Raw genomic sequence first — 23,187 nt, forward strand, 5'->3', positions numbered from 1 at the left:
TATCAATCCAGTGCTTTGCACCTTGTATATATATTTTTTAACTAATCTCTTCACCCATTGTGTGGCTCCAATTCACAACCCAGAGATCAAGAGTTTCACGCTCCACTGACTGAGACAGCCAGGTGCCCCTGCCTTGCACATTTTTAATTGTGTGTTTTTTATTATTGACTTATAGGAGTTATGTGTATTTATGTAAATATTTGGGTTATCAATCTTTTATAGGTAGATGAAATGCAAATATTTTGTCCCATTCTTTAAGTTGTATTTTCACTCCTTTATAGTGTTCTTTGATGAATAGTTAGAGGATATAAAATTTAAAAGTTCTGTTTTTTTCATATACCCTCATCCTGCAGGGTTTAAGATGCATGTCTTGGTGAAGAACTGATTTCAATAGCTGCCAAAGTAGCCCCTTTGCCAAGTCTTGTGTCATAGGGGAAGGAATCTTTTTTCAACTCAACCAGTGACAGGGCTGCAGATAAAGAGGTTTCCTTCTACCTCAGTGGCTCTTTAGTGATACCCCTTGTTCTGGCCTATGAAATACATCTCTGATGCAGGCCAGGAGGTGCTCCCATGACTTGAAGCCATCATGTCATGGGCATAGGTTTGATGTGGTGTGCCCTTGGACCACTCTGTCTCTGTGAAGTCTTTTTTTTTTTTTTTAATGTTTTATTTATTTCTGGGAGAGAGAGAGAGAGACAGCGTGAGCAGGGGAGGGTCAGAGAGAGAGGGAGACACAGAATCTGAAACAGGCTCCAGGCTCTGAGCTGGCAGTCAGCACAGAGCCCGACGTGGGGCTTGAACCCACGAACCGTGAGATCATGACCTAAGCGAAAGTCGGATGCTTAACCGACTAAGCCACCCAAGAGCCCCTCTGTGAAGTCTTTATGGACTACCTAATGGCTAGACTATGCACTGGGGACTTGCCTTTTACTAAACAGGGATGGCTCTGGGTCTCTCCCGTGTGGATTGAGGGAAATAAAGTAGTCCTAGAGCTTCCTAAAGGTAAACTAAAAATGTTCAGGTTCTCAGAATTACCTTGGCTGCCTGGGGTTTTCATTAACACCATAGCTGCTCCCCCTTGGAGTGGCCGTCTGTGACAGCCACAGCTGTCCCCAGACCTGCGGGCACAAGGCCATCCTCAGCTTTCTGAAGCTCAGCGGTGGGTTGTTTGATCAGGGTGCTTTTGGAGCCATTAGGGAGTTGTGTGCCAGCTCAGCCAAGCCTATATTACCCAGCATCCCTGGACATGTTGTGTGGCAGTGTTTATACATCACGGGAAACAAGTGGCCTGGATTATGTGGATTCAGTCAGTAGTGAGGAGCACCATGAGAGGTAGTTGTTTGGTTCGGGGAGAAAATGTATAGGCTTGATTCCAGGTCATATAGTTACAGGTGTTTTTTTAGAATTCTTAGAATTCAGTCCTTGGTCCAGCAGATTTGACCATTTATTCAGTCTCATGATTTATTTCAAGATCTTCTTAGTTCGAAATCAACTTTAGAAGGGGCAGGGGAAGCAGAAGACTTTTCTAGGTTGTTTAGTGCAATGTTGGTTGTAATAGTGAGATGGGAAGCAGCCTGGATGCTCACTAGCCAGGTGGCGATTACAACCTATCCATAGACATCTTAGTCAGTGAAAATATTGATGTACCCGTGTTTGTGAACTAACAAGAATATGTTTGTAATATATTGTTAAATGAAAAAGGTTATTAAGTAATATAATCCCATTTATGTTTATATATGTATTTATATATATTTAAAAATATAGAAGAATTATGAACCAATATGTCATCAGTGCTTAATTCTTGATAAGGGTATTGTATGTATATCAGTTTTCTCATTTGTTTCCTGAATGTTTTTCCAGTGAATTATTACTGTAATAGTCATAGAAACTATTAACATTATTTAGCAGTAGGTGAGGGAAAAGGTAAATAACACAAACTGACGGTTTGTCTGGGCCAGGCCCTGAGCGTGGTGCTTTCTGTTAGCCAGTGCAATATTCCAAGAGTCATACCAAGTGAGTACTATCCCCATTTCGCATGCAGTCAAATCTTCAAGGTTATGAAACCACTCAGTTACAAAGTCAGTAGTTTTTCTGTCGCGTGTTGGTAAGAAGTTTGTACGTTTTTCAAACTATATTATTGGTATTCAGTACTTAGGCTGATTGTATCACGTTCAGCAGTAATTGGAAAGAGATGCTAAATTCTCACCAACCATGTCTTTCAGGGCAAGTGACTTGGTAATGAAGGTGGACGCTCTCCTGTCAGCTCAACCAAAAGGAGATGCAAGAATCGAGTACCAGTTTTTTGAAGACAGACATAGGTACAGAATCAATGTTGAATCCATCCATATTCTTGAATAAAATTTTAAGGTTGCCTTTATCTCATCTCCTTTATTTTTCCATATGAAGTGTGTACATAGTTCTTAATTGGAATGGCAAATTTGTATAGTTTTCATATATACTCATTTTCATATGCACAATTCATAAATGGATCTTGGTTGTATAAACATTGACATTTATTTCTAAGTAAATCTGAAATTTATTTAGACCGTACCCTTTGAGAAAACAGAAAGCATTTATTGAAACAGATCGGTTGTAACTTTCTGATAGTGAAGAATAAATGCAGGTTGTTAGAGCGCTCATATCATCATCTTTTACTGAAAATGGTTTTGTTTTCCATAAAATAAAAATAAGTTAGTATTATGAAGTTTTTGCCTTTTGGTTTTTTTAGTTTTTTATTTGAAAAGTTTGAAAACTACTGAATAGTTGATAGATTATTACAGTGAACACCCATGTATCTTTAACCTGGGTTCACCTGTTGTTAACTTTGTGCCACATTTATCTGTCATCTCTGTGTGAGTCACGTATGGCATGTGTGTACAGTACATACAGTGTATATGTTTGTGTACAAGCATACATGTACTCACCTTTTTCTGAACCATTTGAAGGCCCATTTCAGACATCATTACACATCATGTCTGAACTCCTCAGCATGTATCTCCTGGGCACTGGGAGTGCTGCTGCATAGCATACCTCAGAGACTTAACCCTCATGCGGTGATAGGAAGTAGCACACAGTCCATATCCACAGCCTCCCTAAAGCCCCAGTAATGACTTTGATTTGGTCCAGATCACACATTGTAGCTCTTTGCTGTGTGTCTCTGTAGTCTCCTTAAATCCAGAACTGTTCCCTGCCTTTTTGGTCTTTGGGGTTTTTTTGGTCTTTTATGACACTTTTTTAAATAGTCTAGGCCAGTTATTTCATAGACTGTCCCATAGTCTGGGCTGTTTTCCTCATGATTAGACTTAAGATTAACTTGTCTTTAGTCTATGGCCATATCACCCTGAACGCGCCCGATCTCGTCTGATCTGAGAAGCTAAGCAGGGTCAGTCCTGGTTAGTACTTGGATAGAAGAGTAACTTGTCTTTAGAAAGAACCTCAGAAGTACGTAGAGGTTGTGTGTAGCCAGGCAGGTTATAGATCTTGATTGTGTCTTAGAGGCTTTAGATACAGATGCCTGCCTCCTGCTCCTTTATGATTCTGATTTAATAGTCTGGGGTAGATTGGACTTTGGTTTAGCTGACCCATGCTTTCTGACATCCAGTCCTTGTAGGGATCAAATTTGACCAGACTGTTTGATCCAGGCTAGAATGGAGACCCTCTCCTGTCCCACTGGCTGCATGTCCTAATTTCGTACGTTGCCAGTAGGGGAAGGCTTCCGTAGCTCCTTGCTAACCCTTGTTGGATTGCCCATTAGAACCCATCTTCTCATCACTGTAAACTTTCAGGAATAACTCATCCAGTTATTTCTGCAGGAAACATATTTCCTAATTGGCTTGCTATCTTGTTTGCCTTTCATGGCCAAATGGTGAGTTCTGAGCAAGAACCTCTTCCCTTTTTAGAACATCATTTTCTCTATGAGTCTTGTATAATTAAAATGCCCTAATTACAAATTCTATTATGATACACATTATAATTAGAGACATTCTTCTCATTGGGGGTTGTATTAGTTAAACGAGTGTTTGTTATATTTAAATCAGAAGTTTCTTTGAGAGACAAAAAGGTCTGAATTACTGGTTATGTGTAAGAGTGTGGCTCACAGGGATCTTGCTGGAAACGCAGAGTCTCTGGTCCCAGCCCAGACCTCTTGGGTCAGCACCTGCATCATAACAGGGTCCCCAGGGGGCTATTGTGTACGCCAAGGTGGCCAAGGTGGGCAAACTGTTTTTCTTTGATGTTCGCTCTACTTGATCCATGAAAATGTGTATGATCCCCAAATCTTGTTCCTGTTTCTGTCACTTTGGGCTTTTCTCTGGTCTTTTCCCTAATACAGCAAGCATGTTTAGGCATGATATTGTTAGTTTATACTGTTCTCATTTCCATATCAATCCTTTTCTTCTCTGGGATATGGCTTGTTCTCTTTTTTTGTTACAGTGGTGTGGGGGGCGGGGGTTAGAAGGCCTCACAGGGTCAGTTTCTGGTTACACCCTGAAGGTCCCCTAGAACACTGGGGACATGAACAGGAACACATCACACAGAACTCTACCCAGACCCTGCAGGGTCACAGGGTTTGGCCTGGGCATGCCTCACTCAGAATCTATCCTCCAAGGGACTGTTTGGGACTTGTCTTCTAGTTTTCTGTAAAGCCGTTCTCTAGTGAGTTTCTCCTCCTGGAGTTGTAGAGTAGCACAAAGGTCTAGATTATTGAAGGCGGTGGCTCTCATACTTTGGCTTTTACCTAAAGAGTTTCTTTCTCAGGAGGTGTAGGTTGTGACTGACAGATTGTTTCTAACAAATTTACAGATGAAGCTGATGCTGCTGGTCTAGAGCCACATTTTGAGAACAGCTGTATTAGAGTAAAAAAAAAAAGTTATTTTAGAATAATTATTGGCAGCTGGAATTGTTAATTTTGTCAAAAATTGAAAGCATCTGCTTTGATGCAGGTGCAAAGCTATTCCAATGGTTATTTCCAGAGCCGTTAGGATTTGAAATAACCTTCATTGCCATTTAAACTCTAGTTACCCAGCTTTCTTAGTTAACATTTTATTTGTGCTTTTGTTTTCTTCCCACTGGGTAAGCGTCCGTGCACAGAACAGTAGAGGCTAGCATCAGAACTGCATTAAAACATTGTTCCACACAAAGACAGGCACTGATTTGGCCAGTCAACATTTTGGAAAATTGGATGTTTTGAAATTCTTTCAAGTTTATTCCTTTTCAAAATGTGTCAGAGGCTCTTGCTCCTCTTAAGTCATCTAAGTCAGTGTGACTTCAGAGGGAGGCTGTGAAGCTGGAGCCATAGATGGGAATGTTCAAGTCCTCCCCCAGAAACCCTAGAAGTACAGCCTGAAATCTAACCAGTTACTGGTTTTCACTTGTTAAGACAGAATTTGTATAACTTAATATCCTTGTGAATTGGCTCAATTCTTCTGGACTTGTGATTGACAATACATATTATCCAGGAAGATATTTGTATCCTGTGGCTCTGTAATCTCATGTCTAGGACTTTGTTGACTCTAAAGAAATTCACAAGTATGAAAAAAGGTCTATGTAGGAAGTTACAGGCTGCAAGCCATCTAAATGTCCAGCAGTGAGAAACTGCTTAAGCAAACATGGCAGATTCACATGGTAAATAGATTATTTCCTATTCAGAATATTTGATGTGTAACAATATGGGGAAATCATGGTAGGGGTGGGGGTGGGGGGAGGAAGGAAATTGCTATAACAGTACTACTCTTGAAGTACAGCTGATCTTTATACAGGCGTTTGACAAGGTCCACAGAGAACAATGCTACAGCATGGTTGGGTTCTCATAAGATTCTGTCATGTTATTTGTATTTAAAAAATCCATTTATTCCTTCTCTCCTCATATCCTTCTTAAGAAATAAAAATTGGCATAATGTTTGTAATTGTCAAAAACAAACAGTAGCTTTTAGCAGTTTTTGGTTCAATACAATTTCAAGCTGGTTTTCCTCTCTTAACACGTATGTTTTGGTTCTTTTTGAGTGGAGTCTAGCTGGCTTTGCAAGCTTTGAGGTAGATGTAATAACAAAGTTAACCACCATATAGCCTTATTGTTCTAGTTCTAAAATGTTTTTGGAAATGCTGAGAGGGCTGACAGCTTATGTTGGCCTTAAAAAAAAAAAAGTTAAGTTTGTTTCCTGTTTTCCACCAGATTAATTTTTTGTCTTTTTGATCTCTGTAGTGCAATTAAAATGAGACCGAAGGAAGGGGAGACGTACTTTGATGTCGTGGCTGTCATTGACCCTGTCACCAGAGAAGCACAAAGACTTGCCCCATTGCTCTTGGTAGGCATGGCCTCCGAGGCTGTTCACATCTGTCTGAAGGGTCACTGGCCCTGTGACTCTCTTCACTGGGCATCAGAAAATGCCCCAGGACATCTGGCAGAGCACCTGTCTTCATAAAAATTGGTAGTGGCTCTGGAAACAACTCTTAACCTTAGGAAATTGGTACAAGTTTGGGTGGTTTCTTCATGTACCTAAAAAAAAAAAAAAAAGTCCTATTTAGAGCAAGATGTCTTTTTTTTTTTTCTTTTTAATGTTTATTTATTTTTGAGACAGAGAGAGCACAAGTAGGGGAAGGGCAAAGAAAGAGAGTGGAAGACAGAGAACCCAAAGCAGGTTCCAGGCTCTGGGCTGTCAGCACAGAGCCCGACGTGGAGCTCGAACTCACAAACTGTGAGATTGTGACATGAGCCAAACTCGGATGCTTAACCAGCTAAGCCACCAGGCGCTCAAGAGCAAGATGTCTTTTAATTAATTTATGCCATGTTTTGATTTATAAGGAATAAGAGGTAAAAAGGTAAAAGAATGTTGTTTTATCATTTTACTTTTTTAAAACTAGCAATTTAAAAATTTTAGCATGTCTTGTAGATTTGTATAAGATAATACTACAGTGTTTTTATTTGTTTTTCTTTTTAATGTTCATTTATTGTTGAGAGAGAGACAGTGAGAACCAGGGAGGGACAGTGAGAGAGGGAGTTCTGAGTTTTTCTTTTTAAGGTAAAGTTTTATTGATGTATAACCAGGTAACCTTTTTGTGGGTGTGTATATATATGCTTTTCCCTCACTGTAGTATGTAAGCTACACTGATGAACCTTTAAAATTTTCCTTGTGTAGGGGTGTCTGGGTGGCTCATTCGGTTAAGCATCTGACTTCGGCTCAGGTCATGATCTCACAGCTTATGAGTTTGAGCCCTGCATCAGGCTCTGTGCTGACAGCTCAGAGCCTGGAGCCTGCTTTGGATTCTGTGTCTCCCTCTCTCTCTCTCTGCCCAGCCCCTACTTGTGCTCTGTCTGTTTCTCAAAAATAAATAAACATTAGAAAACTTTTAAAATTTTTCTTGTATAGACAATTTTCCATGATCTATCAGTATGGGGAGCAGTAATCTGTGGTAGTAACCCATTTGCCACTTTTTTGCCAAGTGAAATGGGTATCTGATTTAGATTGTGCCCCAGAGTTGTTATTTCCAGAAATTTCTCTATTGCAGATCGTTATTCTCTTTCTGTCTTTCTTGAGATATTAAGAGATGTTCTCTCAACTCAGTGTCAGAGTGATAAATTTCTGAAGAGAAAATGTAAATATTTCATCTCAAACATCATTTAGTTTCCTTATAGGAAAATTTTGATGTTTTGTCTCTTGTTTGCACTTTTAGGTTTTAACCCAGCTGATCAACATGAATCTAAGAGTGTTTATGAACTGCCAGTCGAAACTTTCTGACATGCCTTTAAAAAGGTAAAACATAGCTCTTTAAGACATCAGTTGAAAGTGTGGTATTAAATCTGAAAGCGGGTATTGAGTGTTAAGGAACAAATGGACTTATAGGTGGACCTCATGTTTGAAAAGATCATTTACTGAATGTTCAGTTTTGCTAAATCTCTGCTCTAATCAGAAGTTCTGAGAACTTGGTGTTGTGGGAATGGAAGCATTTAGGCGGCGTGAGCCCAGGCCCCCGTGTGGGTGCCTGCCTGCCTTTCCTTTTCTCCGCCCTCCATTTGTCCCTCTCTCAGGATTATGTTGTTCTTTAATTTTAAAACTTTTGTATCAATGTAGCTATTAAATTTACCTAGTTAAAAACAAATGTTGTGGTGTAGGAAGAAACTTGCCTGTCTTTTTTTTTTAATCTTAAAAGTGGAGCAGAATTACTTCAAGTTGTAGTATGTTTGTCCGAGGAAGCTTGCCGAGGGTCATTTGCATGTGTCTTGAGGAGGAGGGCAGGCTTAGCTCCGCATTGTCTAAGCCTTAGAATGGCCACTGATGAAAAACGTTACATAAGAAGCATTTAAGAGTAACGGGGTAGCAGCTGCTGGGTCTGTGGGAAATTCCTGATGTGCAAATGTACTATGCTATAATTATTATAAGTTATATTCTAAGTGAATTCAGACACTGAAAGTGACTAAATAGCTCTCAGCTTCCACTCCTGTTCTTGAATAGGAGAAATATTTAAACAATTGTGAGTAGTGTTTTCAGGGCCCACCTGAGAACCCAGTCACCATTTAGGACTTTGTGTTTAAGAGAAAAAGAAAGGTTTTTTTTTTCTCCCTGAAGGGAAACGTGCTCAGGAAATCTTGTGACTCCAACAGCAGCCACCCTTTGCAGTACCAGAAAGAATGACCTTTCCTCCCATTTCTGTCCCTCACGCTCTTCTCTTGCACCTGCAACAACCACAGGAGACAAAATTAGGTCAAGAGATGGTTTTGGAAACACTTTCCAAGTGTGGTGGGCTACCTTCCAAATATAGTTTGTTTGTTTTGTTTGGATGCCTGGGAACCTAAGGACTGTGGGTGTATTAAAAAGATTCACTTTTTTTTCTTTCCAATTTCAGCTTTTACCGTTACGTCTTAGAACCAGAGATTTCTTTCACTCCAGACAATAGTTTTGCTAAGGGTCCAATAGCAAAATTTTTGGATATGCCACAGTCTCCTCTGTTCACCCTGAATTTGAACACACCTGAGAGTTGGATGGTGGAGTCTGTCAGAACACCATATGATCTTGATAATATTTATTTAGAAGAGGTAAGGATATCATTGCTCCTATGTATGTAATCATGTGTAGAACCTTTTTTTAAGAAGTGCTGGTAGTTTCTGACTGAACAGACTGGCTCACAGGCAGGCCTCTGAGGTGTCCATGTTTACATATGATTGTATTTTTAACACCTTCATTGAGATTTTTCCTCACATACCACAAAATTTACCCTTTTAGGTATATAGTTCAGTAGTTTTAGACTATACACAGAACTTTGCAGCCATCACCATTAGATAGAAACTCCATACCCATTGGCAATCACTTCCTGTGCCCCCTGACCTCTGGCCACCCCTAGTCTACATTCTATCTCTGTGGATTTGCCTGTTCTGACTTTTCATCTAAAGAGAATCATATAGTGTTATAACTGGCTTCTCTCACTTAAATTATTATTTTCAGGGTTCATTATTGTTGTAGCGTGTATTAGTATTTAATTCTTTTTTATTGCCAGATAATATCGTGTTGATACACCGTGTTTTGTTTACCCATTTATTGATAGACATTTGGGTTGTTTCTACTCTTTGAGTATTACAAATAATGCTGCTGAGAACATTCATGTCCAAGTTTTTGTAGATGTGTTTTATTTCTCTTAGAATTGGTGGATCATCTGGTAATTCTGTGTGTAATTGTTTGAAGGATTGCCAGACTGTTTTCCAAGGGTGACTGCACCATTTTTCATTCTTGCCCATGATGTTGAACGTCTTTTCTTGTGTATATTGTCTATTTGTATATCATCTTTGGGGAGAAATGTCTATTTAAATCTTTTGCCTATTTTTAAAAATTTGCATATTTGTGGAGTTGTAAGAATTCTTTGCATATTTTGGATACAAGTTCCTTACCAAATATATGGTTGGTAAATAATCTCTTTCACTCTGTTAGCTGTCTCTCACTTTCTGGAAAATGTCCTTTTGAAGCACAAATATTTCTAATCTCAATGAAATCTAAATAACCTATTCTTTTCTTTTGTTCCTTATGCTTTTGGTAGTATGCCTAAGAAACCAACTTTTAACCCCAGGTCACAAAGATTTACGCCTATGTCTTCTTATAAGACTTTCAAAGTTTTAAACTCTCACATTGAAGTCTTTTACTCACTTTGAGTTAATTTTTGTATATGGTGTGAAGTACAGTTACAGCTTTATTCTTTGTGTGTGAATATCCATTTGTCATATCGCTGTTTGCTGAAAAGACTATTCTGTCCCTGCTGAATAGTCTTCATACCTTTGCCAGAGATCTCTTTGCCCTAAATATGAATTAAGTTCTGGATTCTCAGATCTATTTCCCTGATCTGTGTGTCTGTCCTTAGGCCACACTTGTCTTATTGTAGCTTTGTTGTGAGTTTTGAAATTGGTGAGTTTTCCAATTTTATTCCTCATTTTCAAGATAGTTTTGACTATTTTGGGTTCTTTGCATTTTGGAATCAGCTTGTTAATATCTGTAGAAAAGGCTGTTGGGATTTTGATAGAGAATGAATTAAAATCCCTAGATCAATTTGAAGATCTTAACAGTAAGTATTCTGATCCATGAACATGGGTCTTTCCATTTATTTAGGTCTTTAATTTCTTTCAACAGTGTTTTATGGTTCTTCGTGTAGAAACCTATATAAAAGATCATGACATCTGCAAATAGAGGTAGTTTTATTTCTTTATTTCCAAACTAGATGTCTTTTATATTTTTTGCGTAATTGAAAAATTTTTAAATTACCAGTTCAGTCTCTTGTTATGGATTTGTTTAGATTTTCTATCTTGTCTTAAGTCAGTTTCTGGAGTTTGGGTCTCAGGAATTTATCCCTTTTATGTAGATTATAATTTGTTGGCTTACAGTTGGTCATAGCATTTTCTTATACATGGTCTTTTAAATTTAAATTTAGTGGCAATGTCTTTCCCTTGCTGATTTCAATGAGTTGGCTCTTCTCTCTTTATTTGTGGTCAGCCAACTAAAAGTTTGTCAGTTTGTTGATATTTTTGAAAAATCAGCTTTTGGCTTCATTGATTTTTCTGTTTTTTTTTTTTTTGCCACTTATTTTCATACAACTTAAGGTAAGTGGTCCTTTCCCCCTAGTCCTTTTTCAAAGATTGAGAGCTCTCACAAGTGTAGTTTCACTGATACCTCTTCACAGCCCTCACTCTCTACCTAGATCAGAGCGTATTAACAAAGAAATCAAAACATACGGTCTTTCCTTACTAGGAGCTTAGAGCATCTCAGGTCCTTCCTCCTTTCTAAGACATCTGTCTCGGTGTCTACCCTAAATATATTCTACATTTGAAGCCTGTTTGCTTGTCTGTCTTCTTCAGAATTGGGAGAACGGGAACTTGAAGGTAGTTATTAGAAAACTTATCAGCCCTCTTTTCATTAGAGTGAAGAAGTATCCCTCAGGTGCTAAGTTAGGGGTGAGTGTTGTGTACACGTTTGCCTTATTCCCCACCTCAAACCTGTCTACCAGATTTGTAACAAACAGGAAGTGGAGTTGTTGCCCTTGAACGAACTTTTGCTGAGGAAATTATAAAATGGCCACAAAAAGCACTAAAGAACAGTGCAAGTAGGCACAGGACAGATGCAGAGTAGCTCTCTTCCATGTCCTTAAGAGTTTTTGCTGTTCTTTCCTAGGCTTTCTCTGGTTTCTTGTATCCACTGAAAACACAGCTTGGGACTTGGTGCTTTCGTGGAGGTTTACTCCGTAGCGTTCCTTATTAAACTTTTGGAATTTAGTTTAGCAGTAACATATTAAGCTCCAAATAGTGTGTTATTAGCATTAGATAGGATTACAGAGCCAAGTCTGAACCAGCTTGGGATAAAAAATCCTTTAATTAGCTAAAACCAGGCTGTCCTAAGACCTTGTGATTATATTACATTTTCTGCAAGGAATCAGTAATAATTTTGGCAGTTGGTGTGGAACATGAAGGGTTTTATGCCATTATAGAGCCATCAAATACATTTGGATATTTGCATTTAGGACAGCAGTATTTTGGGGCGCCTGGGTTTCTCAGTCGGTTGAACATCCAACTTCAGCTCAGGTCATGATCTTATGGTTCATAAGTTCCAGCCCTGTGTTGGGCTCTGTGCTGACAGCTCAGACACAGAGCCTGGAGCCTGCTTTGGATTCTGTGACTTCCTCTCTCTCTGCCTCTTCCGGGCTTGTGCTCTGTCTGTCTGTCTCTCTTTCATAAAAAAATAAACATTTAAAAAAAAAAAAAAAACAACAGCAGTATTTTCAGTTATATCCTAAAGGCCAAGGTAAATTTACATTTTTCCCTGCTGTTTCTCATTATGTCTTCATTTTCTCATGGAAATTAGTCCTGGTAGTATTCTTTTCTATCTTTATTATTTAGCTTTTAGATTTGTTTATTCTTTTGGCATTTTTTAAACATGCTTTTTCCAATACTACCTTCCCAGATGGCAGTCTTATCCTTATCATGTTTTTTTCCTCTTTCCAACCCACCTGAATTTTGAACATTGTATACAGTTGTTGACTAGCAGTATAGTCAAGATACAGAGCATTTCCATCACCCCAGAAAGTTCTCTTGTGCCCCTTCCTGTCACTATAGTTTTGCCTGTCCTTGAATTTTTAGAAATATGACCATAGAGTATGCAGCCCTGTATATCTGGCTTTGTTCTCTTTGCACAATGCATTTGAAATCACTGTTGTTGCATGTCTCAGTAGTTTGTTTCTTTTTATTGCTGAGTAGTTTTCAAGTGATTTAATTCTGCTGTTGCAGGTGGATAGTGTAGTGGCTGCGGAGTATGAACTGGAGTACCTCTTACTAGAAGGTCACTGCTATGACATCACCACAGGCCAGCCCCCACGAGGACTACAGTTTACATTAGGAACTTCGGCCAACCCTGTCATTGTGGATACCATTGTTATGGCCAATCTGGTAAATAATGAGTGCATCCTCACATGGTGGTATTGAGTCACGTTAATTTGGGCAGTATGATTTATGATGGAGCAGTTTGCTTTCTGAACTCAAGCAGTCTCACTTATATGAGATTCAGGTTCATAATTGGCAGTTTGGTCAATATGAAAATCATAAGTTTACTTAAATTTATAGACTGGAATTATTATATGTCAGCCTAAAAAATGCTATCACATTCTGAATATTCAGCTCTAATCAAATTGGCCCCTTGCAGATGCATTGCTTATGAATGGACAGCATTTTTCCTGGCTTTGGAGACTTGTAGCTTCTTCACACGTGGCACATAAAATATAAGTGACTGGTAGTTCAGAAAAGGAAGTAACTGTCCCTCAGAAATAGCATTTTGATGAGAACTAAACTTTGTCTTTCTTCTTGCCCTAGGGCTACTTTCAATTAAAGGCCAACCCAGGAGCTTGGATTCTCAGATTAAGGAAGGGTCGTTCTGAAGATATTTATAGAATATACAGGTACGATCAAGTGATGGAGGTGCTTTTTTTTCCCAGAACATTTTGCAGAGAATCTGCTTGTACTGAGTACTACACTGGCAGTTAGGGAATAGGAACCTAATTTATATGTGATGAAACCATGCTTTTCCAGGAAATTGAGTATAGAACAATTATCAGGGTATGATTGGGTGATAAGCAGTATAAACACTAATGAGTATAGTTAGGTTTCACTCTTCAGTCTTTCTCTTATGCTGACAGTGTCTCTGAATCAGGTCATTCTGTCACTGTGGTGAAAACCACACACAGATGAGAAATTGAGTCCTTTCAGGAAAGGAGAAAAGAAATGATGAACAGCTAAGCTTTTTTACTGAGACAGTGTATTTCTCGACTCCGGGTGACTTGCAGATCCACAGCTCATGGAAGGTATGGCTGTGAATCTTGGGGCTAGCCCTGGCCTTCCTGGTCCGTGGTAATAAGGAAGTACTTCCAGAGCATTTCATCAGTAGCCAGGCTTCTGCCTTCACGTTTGCTACAAATGGCTGTTAGTTTAAAAAAAATTATACAGCCTTTTAAAAAGTGTAATCTAAATTTTGCTTAACACAATTTAAATTAGCTTTAAGCTCTGTGAAGAGACTTTGTGTCAGTTTTTTAGGGAGTGATTTCCATAGCGTTCATTTAAAACACCCTCTTGTTGTGTCATCTTAGTTCTAGAAGATCTTACAAACATTCATGAAAGCAGTGTGGATTCTTGACGCTATTATAAGAACATAGTCATTGTAAATACCAGGTTTTCCTCTAAATAATGTTTTTTCCACATACGGTTTTGTAGCATTTGATCCTGTCATGAGAAGTTTACTTGTTCTTCTGAACCTCATCCCTTCTGCCTGCTGTGTGCCCTTTCCCTGGCCATTCTTTCCCCTTCTCTGGGAGTGTGGAGTCCTCCTCTCTTCCTGTTGTCTAGCCCTCCCTTCCTCTTAGATATTCCTAGTCTCTGGAGCGTTTGATGCTCTCTCATCAGAATCTTACCTTTCCTGAGAACTCTGCTGTCTGCAGGATGACAGTGAATGAATGAATTTATATTTTATTGTGGCGTTTCTGCACTTAACATCTTGAAAATTGGTACCTGGAAATTTTAGCCATTATAGTTGATTGGGGGTATCTTATTTCTGATTTAAAATTGTTCTTCTTCTGTCCCAGATCTGCCTACAAATAGCTTTTTATAGTTCTTTCTCCAGAGTATGGGCCCCAGATTGAGTTATGGGGCCTTGACATGGCTAATTGTGTACGTCCGGGCAGAAGGATAGAGTAGATGGCTTTACCGAACTCTGAGGTAGAGCCATGCATTGTTACTTGTCCATGAAAGAGTAGAAGTGATATGTTTCCAGTGATGGTACAGCAGCTCATGCCACTGGCTACTCCTTTATTGCTGGCACTGAGCTGGGCTCCGACTGTAAACACAGGTGTGAAGTGCGCCAGCACTAGGAGCCTCTCACACTATGGAAGGTAATTTAAAGGGGAGACTCAAGGCAGTCTGGGCTGTGAGTGATTGAAATGCTCCATGTTTGAAGGACAGAGATTCTGACAAGTGCTTCTGTGTAGCTTGAAGGGAATTCCTGCAGGTTGCAGAAAAGTATTTTGTTCTGGAAAGCTCCTTTATGATAAAGTGATATCAGACTACTTACTGCATTTCAAGAATTGTGATTTGAAACATCTGTCTTACTCTTTCCCTTTCTTTTCTCTCTAAGCCATGACGGTACAGATTCTCCTCCTGATGCTGATGAAGTTGTTGTCGTCCTCAACAACTTCAAGAGCAAAATTATTAAAGTGAAGGTGAGCTTGGTAATACTAAGGCAGGGACTTTTATAGTGGGTAAAAGTAGCAGTATTCTGGCATTCAGTAGCTCTTGTGTAGAAATAGATGGATTTGTTAACTGATGATAATGCCATCACTGTGATCATTGTTTTACAACAATGTTGTTTTACAACATATGTGCATATCAGATCGTCACATTGTACACCTGAAGTTTACACAGTATTGTTTGTCAGTTTTCTCTCGGTAAAGCTGGTGGGGAAGGAAAAGAATCCAGTCAGACTTTAATTCACCTTTGGAAGTTTACTGTAGGGTTTATAGGAGTGCTTCTTTAAATGCGAAATGTCTTTCATAAATACACGTTTGTGGCTTTCTTCAGCTGAGAGATTGCACTTTTTGGGTAATTTCAGTGAGCAATACAAGTCTCATTTTAAGTCAGGTGTTTTCATAGATACTATGTTGCTTACATAGCCATAGTTCACATTTTTATTGCTCCCTGTTCTCAGAAAACTGGGAAGAATGACAGTGAAAATTTCAACAACAGTAATAATTGGTAGCCCTGTTTCATTTCTTTTCACGTCCCAGAATTTTAAAGTTCTTAGTGCCTTAAATTCAAGTGAAAGGTATTATAGAATAAACAGTCATTACACACAGTACAGTCTAAAGCAGACCACACACAGAGGAGCAGAAAACTGCTCCCTGTGCTGGTAAGAAGATTCAACCTGTTTTCATCCTGGTGAGTCCTGAAAACAGGCTGTGGCACGAAGTGACTCCATCCTGATGGCCAGCGCTCACGCGGGCTGCACTCTTTCCCTGGAACAGCTGTCAGCTGGGTGGATGGCGCTGCTGGTTCTGCTCAGGCTACTTCCTGTACAGTTGAATTTGAGGTTCTTTGACTTTTTTTCAGACTTCAGACAGTTATTGAGTAACAAGAGGTTTCTGTCTCGTCACCTGAGGTGTTAATGTGACATGTCAAAGATTCTTCTGCTGAACTGGTCTAGACTGTAGGTGGGCTGTGCCTGCCTCTGGTACAGCTTTCTTCCTCCTGTGTGTGGGCACCAGACAGAGTTACAGGCCTAGACTTGGCTGTAGGGAGTAGGGACTTCGTTCCCTACTGTTCACAGTACCCCTCACATACGGTCGCAGGTTCAGAAGAAGGCGGACATGGTGAATGAAGACCTGCTGAGTGACGGAACTAACGAGAATGAATCTGGATTTTGGGACTCCTTCAAATGGTAAATTGGCACCATTAAAAATATATATATATATTTTTAAGGAAAAACTGAGATATAAGCCCCATCTGTCCCTTCTTTTGAGTGTAAGAATCCCATGTGGGCCTTTCAGAGGCTGTGCTCTGCAGCAAACCTTGCACTTCTACTTAGAGCAGGTGGATGTTTTCCACGGGCGAACTGAAGGAGGGTAATGTCCCCCGCCATGGAGTAGTTACTTTGTGACTCTTACTGGGTTGTGCCTGTCTTTCAGACTGCCCAGTTTACTTCCCAGTGAGTGGCTCGCATTCTGTTTGTTGAGCATTGAGTTTGCTCGCCTATGTTCAGTTTGTTTCTGAAGCTACTCAGGACCTTGCAGGTAGCATCTTTTTTGCTATCCTGTGGTGGCGTGGCTCTCGTGTGCCCTCCCAGGGCACCAGTGGATGCTTTGTCAGCTCCCACTGCATCTCCCTCTAGGGAAGGACCCAGAATGGGAAACACCATCTCCATAGCTCACCCCCACCAAAGGACTGTGTGTCTGTACCAGCATTTCAGGTGTTCTTGTTTTTACCTTCATTATTATAGGGGCTTTACGGGAGGACAGAAGACTGAGGAAGTGAAACAAGATAAAGATGACATAATTAATATTTTCTCCGTGGCATCTGGTCATCTCTATGAAAGATTTCTTCGGTTAGTCATATTGATTATTTCAGCACATTACGAATGAGTTTGTCACAGTGTTCTTATTTAGAGAGTAAGAGAGTAAATGTTTCATGGCTTACTGTCCATTATGCTTCTGTATATTTGAAGCACTGTGAGGATTGTGAATATATAGTTGTGTTTGTTTTGATCTGCCAGTCTCATCAAGTCTAGCTGTATGGTAAATGTATCTGTGTGGATATTACAAGACTGTAAACCTTTGATACCACCATGCACACGTTGTAAATAATGGTGTCTAATTGGCCACCAAGCATTGCTTAACCCAGAAGTCATGAAGTTAGCACAGAGAGTAGAGTGGACCAGGGCCAGTGACCTCCTGCCTAGATATGCATAGGCACATAGAGCCAGGAGTGATCTTAGTTCTCACAAAGAAGACCTCTGTTCTACAGACAGATTCAGGGGGTGAAGAGATTTGCCTGAGGTCACACAGCCAGAGCCAAGTAGAGACTGTATCCACGGGCTGGTTGACGCAGTGGCTACTGGAGAAAGGCTCGGCCGTGAATATGCTCCTTTGCTTGAGAGTGACTTTCCTCATGCCAGGGTTCATTTTACTTTTAATTTTCCATGACAAATCTAGTATGGCAAATAATTAAGCTGTAGTTTTATTCAGGTCTGACCTTCTGTTATCAAGAAATAATAACTGACCTAAAATAGTAATGTCAAATGTTAGTAATAACTCAATTTAATTCCTTGATTCAATGTGTTTTCATAGTAGGGAAATCCTGACGCTGTAGCCACATGCCATCCCCTGACCCTTCGTGCCCTCCTCGCTAGCAGGTCTGCAGGATAGGCTGTGGGGCAGTGCAGTCACACAGAGCTGCTGCGGCTTCCAGGTTTTCTTTTCAGAGCCATGTAGTCCGTTAGCCGCAGCCTCCACTATTCATTTGTACCCTAGTTAATATGACAGTTCAGGAGGCAGAGTATTTAAAGATGTAACAGGATGAAAACATCTGCCTTTGTCAGGTATATTTTTATAGGTGAGAAATACTCTTTCTTTTCCATTCAGTGATAACTTTATAATGAGTGCAGTTTTCCATTTTTCATCACTAAGAGTCTCTTTCTGCCATCAGTTAGCTTTGCCGTGAAAAACATTTAGCAGTCTTAAATCAACTCTGTTCAGTTTTGTTGAGATTAAAAAGCATTGGAAAATTATTATTGATTATTATTTGCTTTTGTTTGACAGTATAATGATGCTGTCAGTACTGAAGAATACCAAGACGCCTGTGAAATTCTGGTTCTTGAAGAATTATCTGTCACCCACATTTAAGGTTTGTTCTCATGAGAGAGGAAAGGAGATACAATGGTACAATATACTTATTACTGCTTCTGTTATTTGTGTGACTTTAAAATCTTCCCTTTCTTGGGTTTCCATAGCTCAGTGCATACTGTGTGTTGATTAGTCTTCTAGCCTGGACTGTTTTAGGGGAACAGTCATTATAAAACCAAACACAAAATTATGACCTATTTGAAGTTTGGGTAACAAGAATCTGTATCTTTGTATGTTTTTTAATTAAAAAAAATTTTTTAGTGTGAGAGTGCAAGCAGGAGAGAGGGGCTATGGGAGGGCGGGAGAGGCAGAGAATCTTGAGCAGGCTGTACGCTCAGTGCGGTGCCTGACGTGGGGCTTGCTCCCACAGCCCTGGGATCATGGCGTGAGCCCAAATCAGCTCAACCAGCTGAGCCACCCAGGTGCCCCTGAATCTCTAGTTTTGATGAACTACTGTTCTCTTCCTCTGAGCGTGTATATTCTAGTTTAATTGGAAGGCGCAGTGCCAGTTTCCAGTGGGGAGGATTGTTTGTTGTCTCGCGAACAGCAGTGATCGCTGGAAGTGACGTTTTGTCTGTACAGCATGAAACACCGGCCTGGGAAGTTTTCCGCTTTATTTACATTGTTAATGTTTGTCATCTAACTTTGATCTGTTTGTGCTTTTGTTGTTGTGGTTCTATAGAAGTTACTAAACAACTTTTATGAATTCACTTCTGGTCCCCTGTAGGTACTTGTATTTAGGATCTGAAAAACTTAAAAACACATTTATTCAGAATGTTTGGATCTGCCATGTCTTTCCCTGGGTTAGGCCCAGGTCTGAGAAAGGCTTTGAGTCAAGCTCAGAACATGTTTTACTGTAAGTTTTGACAAATAAAGTTCATTTCCATAAAACACACACACACACGCACACGCACACACGTAAACCTAAAAGTCTTCACTGAAAGATTTGTCATTTCCACATGGTAATCAGAAGTCCTGAAGAAATGGGGTTTTTGACAAGTTATATGTGTTTTAGTCACAGGTGAGTCAGGGTCAGATTTCTGTATTTTTTAAGTCACTGTTGTGGTAAATATGCTTTACTTGTGCCATAATCATGGTGGCTGACTTACATTAGAGTCGCTTTTCTTCGTCAGATAAAAATGGTTGTCTGTTGTTCTGTGTGTCCAAAAATAGGAGTTCATACCTTATATGGCAAATGAATACAATTTCCAGTATGAGCTTGTTCAGTACAAATGGCCCCGGTGGCTTCATCAGCAGACTGAGAAACAGCGCATCATCTGGGGCTATAAGATCCTCTTCTTGGACGTGCTCTTCCCACTGGTGGTTGACAAATTCCTGTTTGTGGATGCTGATCAGGTAAGTAAGCTCTTAGAAGCCAGCTTTATACAGTTTGTATTAAATTAGACTTCCGTCTCCTTTTTAAATGATTTTACTTTTCTAGTTACAGAAGGATACATGCTTCTGTTACATTATTTAGAATATATGAAAAGGTCCACCCAGGTGTGGTCACTTTTAAAATTTGCATTTGATGGATCTCCTTTTCATCTTTTTTCCTGTGCCTCTTTTACATAGTTGTGATTACATCATGCATGTAATTTTGTGTCTTAATTCATTTAATGTACAGACTAAAACCTGGAAGATTGAGGTTTGACAGTGTTTGCCATCATCTCTAATTACCCAAAAGCTAGGAGTTATTGGCATGGTAAGAGAGAGACAGCTCTACCAGATAGATGCCTAGCTTTGAAAATTTGGAATTCCTCTGATATTCTTCCTCATGTCAAGATTTGACTTGAAAGGAACACACTGTAATCTTAGAGCGTACAGACTCAAAAATTGTTGATATAGTTCTCCTTTACAACCTCCTCCTTTCCCTGAGCCAGCTGAAACCTGAGGTAATCATCTGGATGGAAGTCATAGAACGTGTGCAGAGGCCATGCGTCCAGAAACTTCATCCACCTTGTTGGGGTTCCCTTCCTCCCCTGCCTCCCTGTGTCACAGCCACTCGACCTGGAGCAGGCTTCCTGGGTCCTCATACAAGTGCACCTAATCTTTGTTGAGCACTTGCTCCATGCCATATATTAATTCATGGAGTGCTGTGAGGTCTCCAATTTACCGTTGGGGAAACTCCATCACAGAGAAGCTAAACAGTGTAAATGTTTCACTTCCACCTTTTTGAACCCTTAGAGTACTGTGTGCCACGACTACACAAAGGGTCTTCCGTGTTAGTGAAGGCAGCCGCAAACCAGCCGGGGGATCTGGGCTTCACCTGGTCTGCTGCTGGAGCCCATGCCGCTAACCTCAGAGCTGCCCTGTGTGATGTCTCAGTGAGACTATGTGTGCTTTAAGGAAACTGCTGTGTGCAAGGCTGTTCAACAAATGACCTGTGATCTTTCTCCAGATCGTACGAGCAGATCTGAAAGAGTTAAGAGATTTCAACTTGGACGGTGCTCCTTATGGCTATACTCCTTTTTGTGATAGCCGAAAAGAAATGGATGGATACAGGTTCTGGAAGTCAGGGTACTGGGCCAGTCATTTGGCTGGGCGAAAGTATCATATCAGGTACTGAAAAAAGGAGTACTCCCAATGCTGTTTGATTTTCTTTTCTTAAAAAATTGATTTTACATATTTCAAATTGTGAATAGGTAATACATTAATGTGGCTCAAAAATAAAAATTATAAAACATATACTATAAGAAGCCCTCCCAATTCTGTTTTCAACCCAATTCCCACTCCTATAACAGTGCAGATGACATCATCTATTAACTTACTGCAGTATGTCCTTCCAAAGTTTCTTGTTTTTTTTTTAATATTTATTTTGAGAGAGAGAGAGCACACAAGCAGGGGAGGGGCAGAGAGAGAGAGAGAGAGAGAATCCCAAGCAGGCTTTGCACATCAGTGTAGAGCATGATGCGGGGCTCGAACTCATGAACCATGAGGTTGTGACCTGAGCTGAAATCAAGAGTCAGATGCTCAACCAACTGAGCCACCCAGGAGCCCCTAGAGTCTCTTCATTCTTACTTAACAACTAGACTTCTTTTTTTACACAAAATATACCATTATATTTACAGTTTTGTGCCTTCCTTTATTTACTGTCTCGAGTAGATCTTATGTCAGTGTGTTGAGAGACCTTCCTTCTTACATCTGCATTTTATTCTGGAATATGTGGGTTATTTATGGCCTTTTGCTATGACATACAGTGTTACGGTGAATAACTAAATACATCATTTGGTGTGTTTCAAATATGTCTGTGGGACAAATTCCTAGAAGTAGAACCCCTAGGTCAGACTGTGCAGCATTGCATTATCTGCTCTTGGCAGTGTGGTTTGGAAGATATGGAAGGTCTGGGGATATGTAGGAAGCAGCATGTACAGAGATAAATGTTGGGGTTTGGGGATTTCTTTTTTTTTTTTTTTTGTTTTGTTTTGCTTTGTTTTGTTTTATTTATTTCTAGGAGAGAGAGAGAGACAGCATGAGCAGGGGAGGGTCAGAGAAAGAGGGAGTCACAGAATGAAACAGGCTCCAGGCTCTGAGCTGGCAGTCAGCACAGAGCCCGACGCGGGGCTCGAACCCACGAACTGCTAGATCATGACCTAAGTGAAAGTCGGACGCTTAACCCGACTAAGCCACCCAGGTGCCCCTGGGGGTTTCTTTATCACTAGTTATGTCCTTGGTCCAAAAGATCCATAACGGTGTGGGATTTGTTTTCCAGCAACATTTAAAACATTATAAGGCTATTTTACAGGGCACCTGGGCGGCTCAGTTGGTTAAGTATCCGACTTCAGCTCAGGTCATGACCTTGCGGTTTGTGAGTCGAGCCCCACGTCAGGCTCTGTGCTGACAGCCCAGAGCCTGGAGCCTCCTTCAGATTCTGTGTCTCCCCCTCTCTGCCCCTCCCCTGCTCATGCTCTGTCTTTCTCTGTCTCTCAATAATAAATAAAAATGTTAAAGAAAAAAACATTATAAGGCTATTTTAGACTGATGGTCAGCTTTTATTACCTAATCTGCTGACCTTTGGTAGAAGTTTCCTATTGTCAGAGACTTAAGGCAGCTAAATAAGGGGGGCAGTTGATTAAGAAAGAGTGACGAAAGAGAGCTTATGGCAGAGTATGCATTTTGCATTAATTTCCTGTCATAGCTCCACCTGGAGGCCACAGCTTACTTTTTCAAAGAGAGGCCACAATGTTTGTTTACCTGGTGACCATTGTTCAGTGGGGTTGGTTACTCTTTCTGCCATAATCCATGGTTGTAACAAGTAGTTCTTCTCTATCCAGTGCACTATATGTGGTGGATCTGAAGAAGTTTAGGAAAATAGCTGCTGGTGACCGACTCCGAGGACAGTACCAAGGTCTGAGTCAGGATCCTAACAGCCTTTCAAATCTTGATCAAGTAAGAGGCTATGTTTTTCGTTAACACTTGCAGTGACGGGTTTGCAGTATTTTGCCAGAAATTTATTATTTTCCTCTCAACTCTCTCCTCTGTTTTGCTTTGTCTCTTCATGGACAAGAATGTGTTTTGGATACCTAGTTTCACACATTTTGTTTTGCTTAAGTCTGTGTTAAACATTTTAAAATCTTCATTGTGGTATTTAGCACCATAAAAGAAAGCATACAAAACGAAACTGTGCCAATATGTACATACTCACATGCATCAGCGAATTACCACCGAGCTAATGCTGTATACCGTCATCCAGTTCACCAAGTGGAACAGTACTGAACTCCCGCATCCTGACCTGTACTCACCCCCATGCTCTTCTGTATAGAATTACTACTTTACCATGTATCCTTAAACACT

The 23,187-nt window shown here is 40.1% G+C and overlaps 1 protein-coding gene across 3 annotated transcripts in view; it reads left to right on the plus strand.

The window, feature by feature from the left end:
* Nucleotides 1-23,187, plus strand: part of UGGT1 (UDP-glucose glycoprotein glucosyltransferase 1) — a 110,777-nt gene that overhangs the window by 72,813 nt on the left and 14,777 nt on the right. For all 3 annotated transcript variants that reach the window (XM_039253202.1, XM_039253203.1, XM_039253204.1), the window contains 13 exons: nucleotides 2,223-2,318; nucleotides 6,200-6,302; nucleotides 7,669-7,748; nucleotides 8,839-9,028; nucleotides 12,749-12,907; nucleotides 13,328-13,413; nucleotides 15,138-15,222; nucleotides 16,348-16,436; nucleotides 16,995-17,099; nucleotides 18,313-18,397; nucleotides 19,570-19,752; nucleotides 20,795-20,955; nucleotides 22,668-22,782. In XM_039253202.1, the coding sequence (XP_039109133.1) occupies nucleotides 2,223-2,318; nucleotides 6,200-6,302; nucleotides 7,669-7,748; nucleotides 8,839-9,028; nucleotides 12,749-12,907; nucleotides 13,328-13,413; nucleotides 15,138-15,222; nucleotides 16,348-16,436; nucleotides 16,995-17,099; nucleotides 18,313-18,397; nucleotides 19,570-19,752; nucleotides 20,795-20,955; nucleotides 22,668-22,782 (1,537 nt within the window). The remainder of the gene's footprint in view (nucleotides 1-2,222; nucleotides 2,319-6,199; nucleotides 6,303-7,668; nucleotides 7,749-8,838; nucleotides 9,029-12,748; nucleotides 12,908-13,327; nucleotides 13,414-15,137; nucleotides 15,223-16,347; nucleotides 16,437-16,994; nucleotides 17,100-18,312; nucleotides 18,398-19,569; nucleotides 19,753-20,794; nucleotides 20,956-22,667; nucleotides 22,783-23,187) is intronic.

This window comes from Hyaena hyaena, unplaced genomic scaffold (assembly GCF_003009895.1).
Source record: "Hyaena hyaena isolate Hyena2069 unplaced genomic scaffold, ASM300989v1 scaffold_441, whole genome shotgun sequence".
Classification (NCBI taxonomy): Eukaryota; Metazoa; Chordata; class Mammalia; order Carnivora; family Hyaenidae; genus Hyaena; species Hyaena hyaena.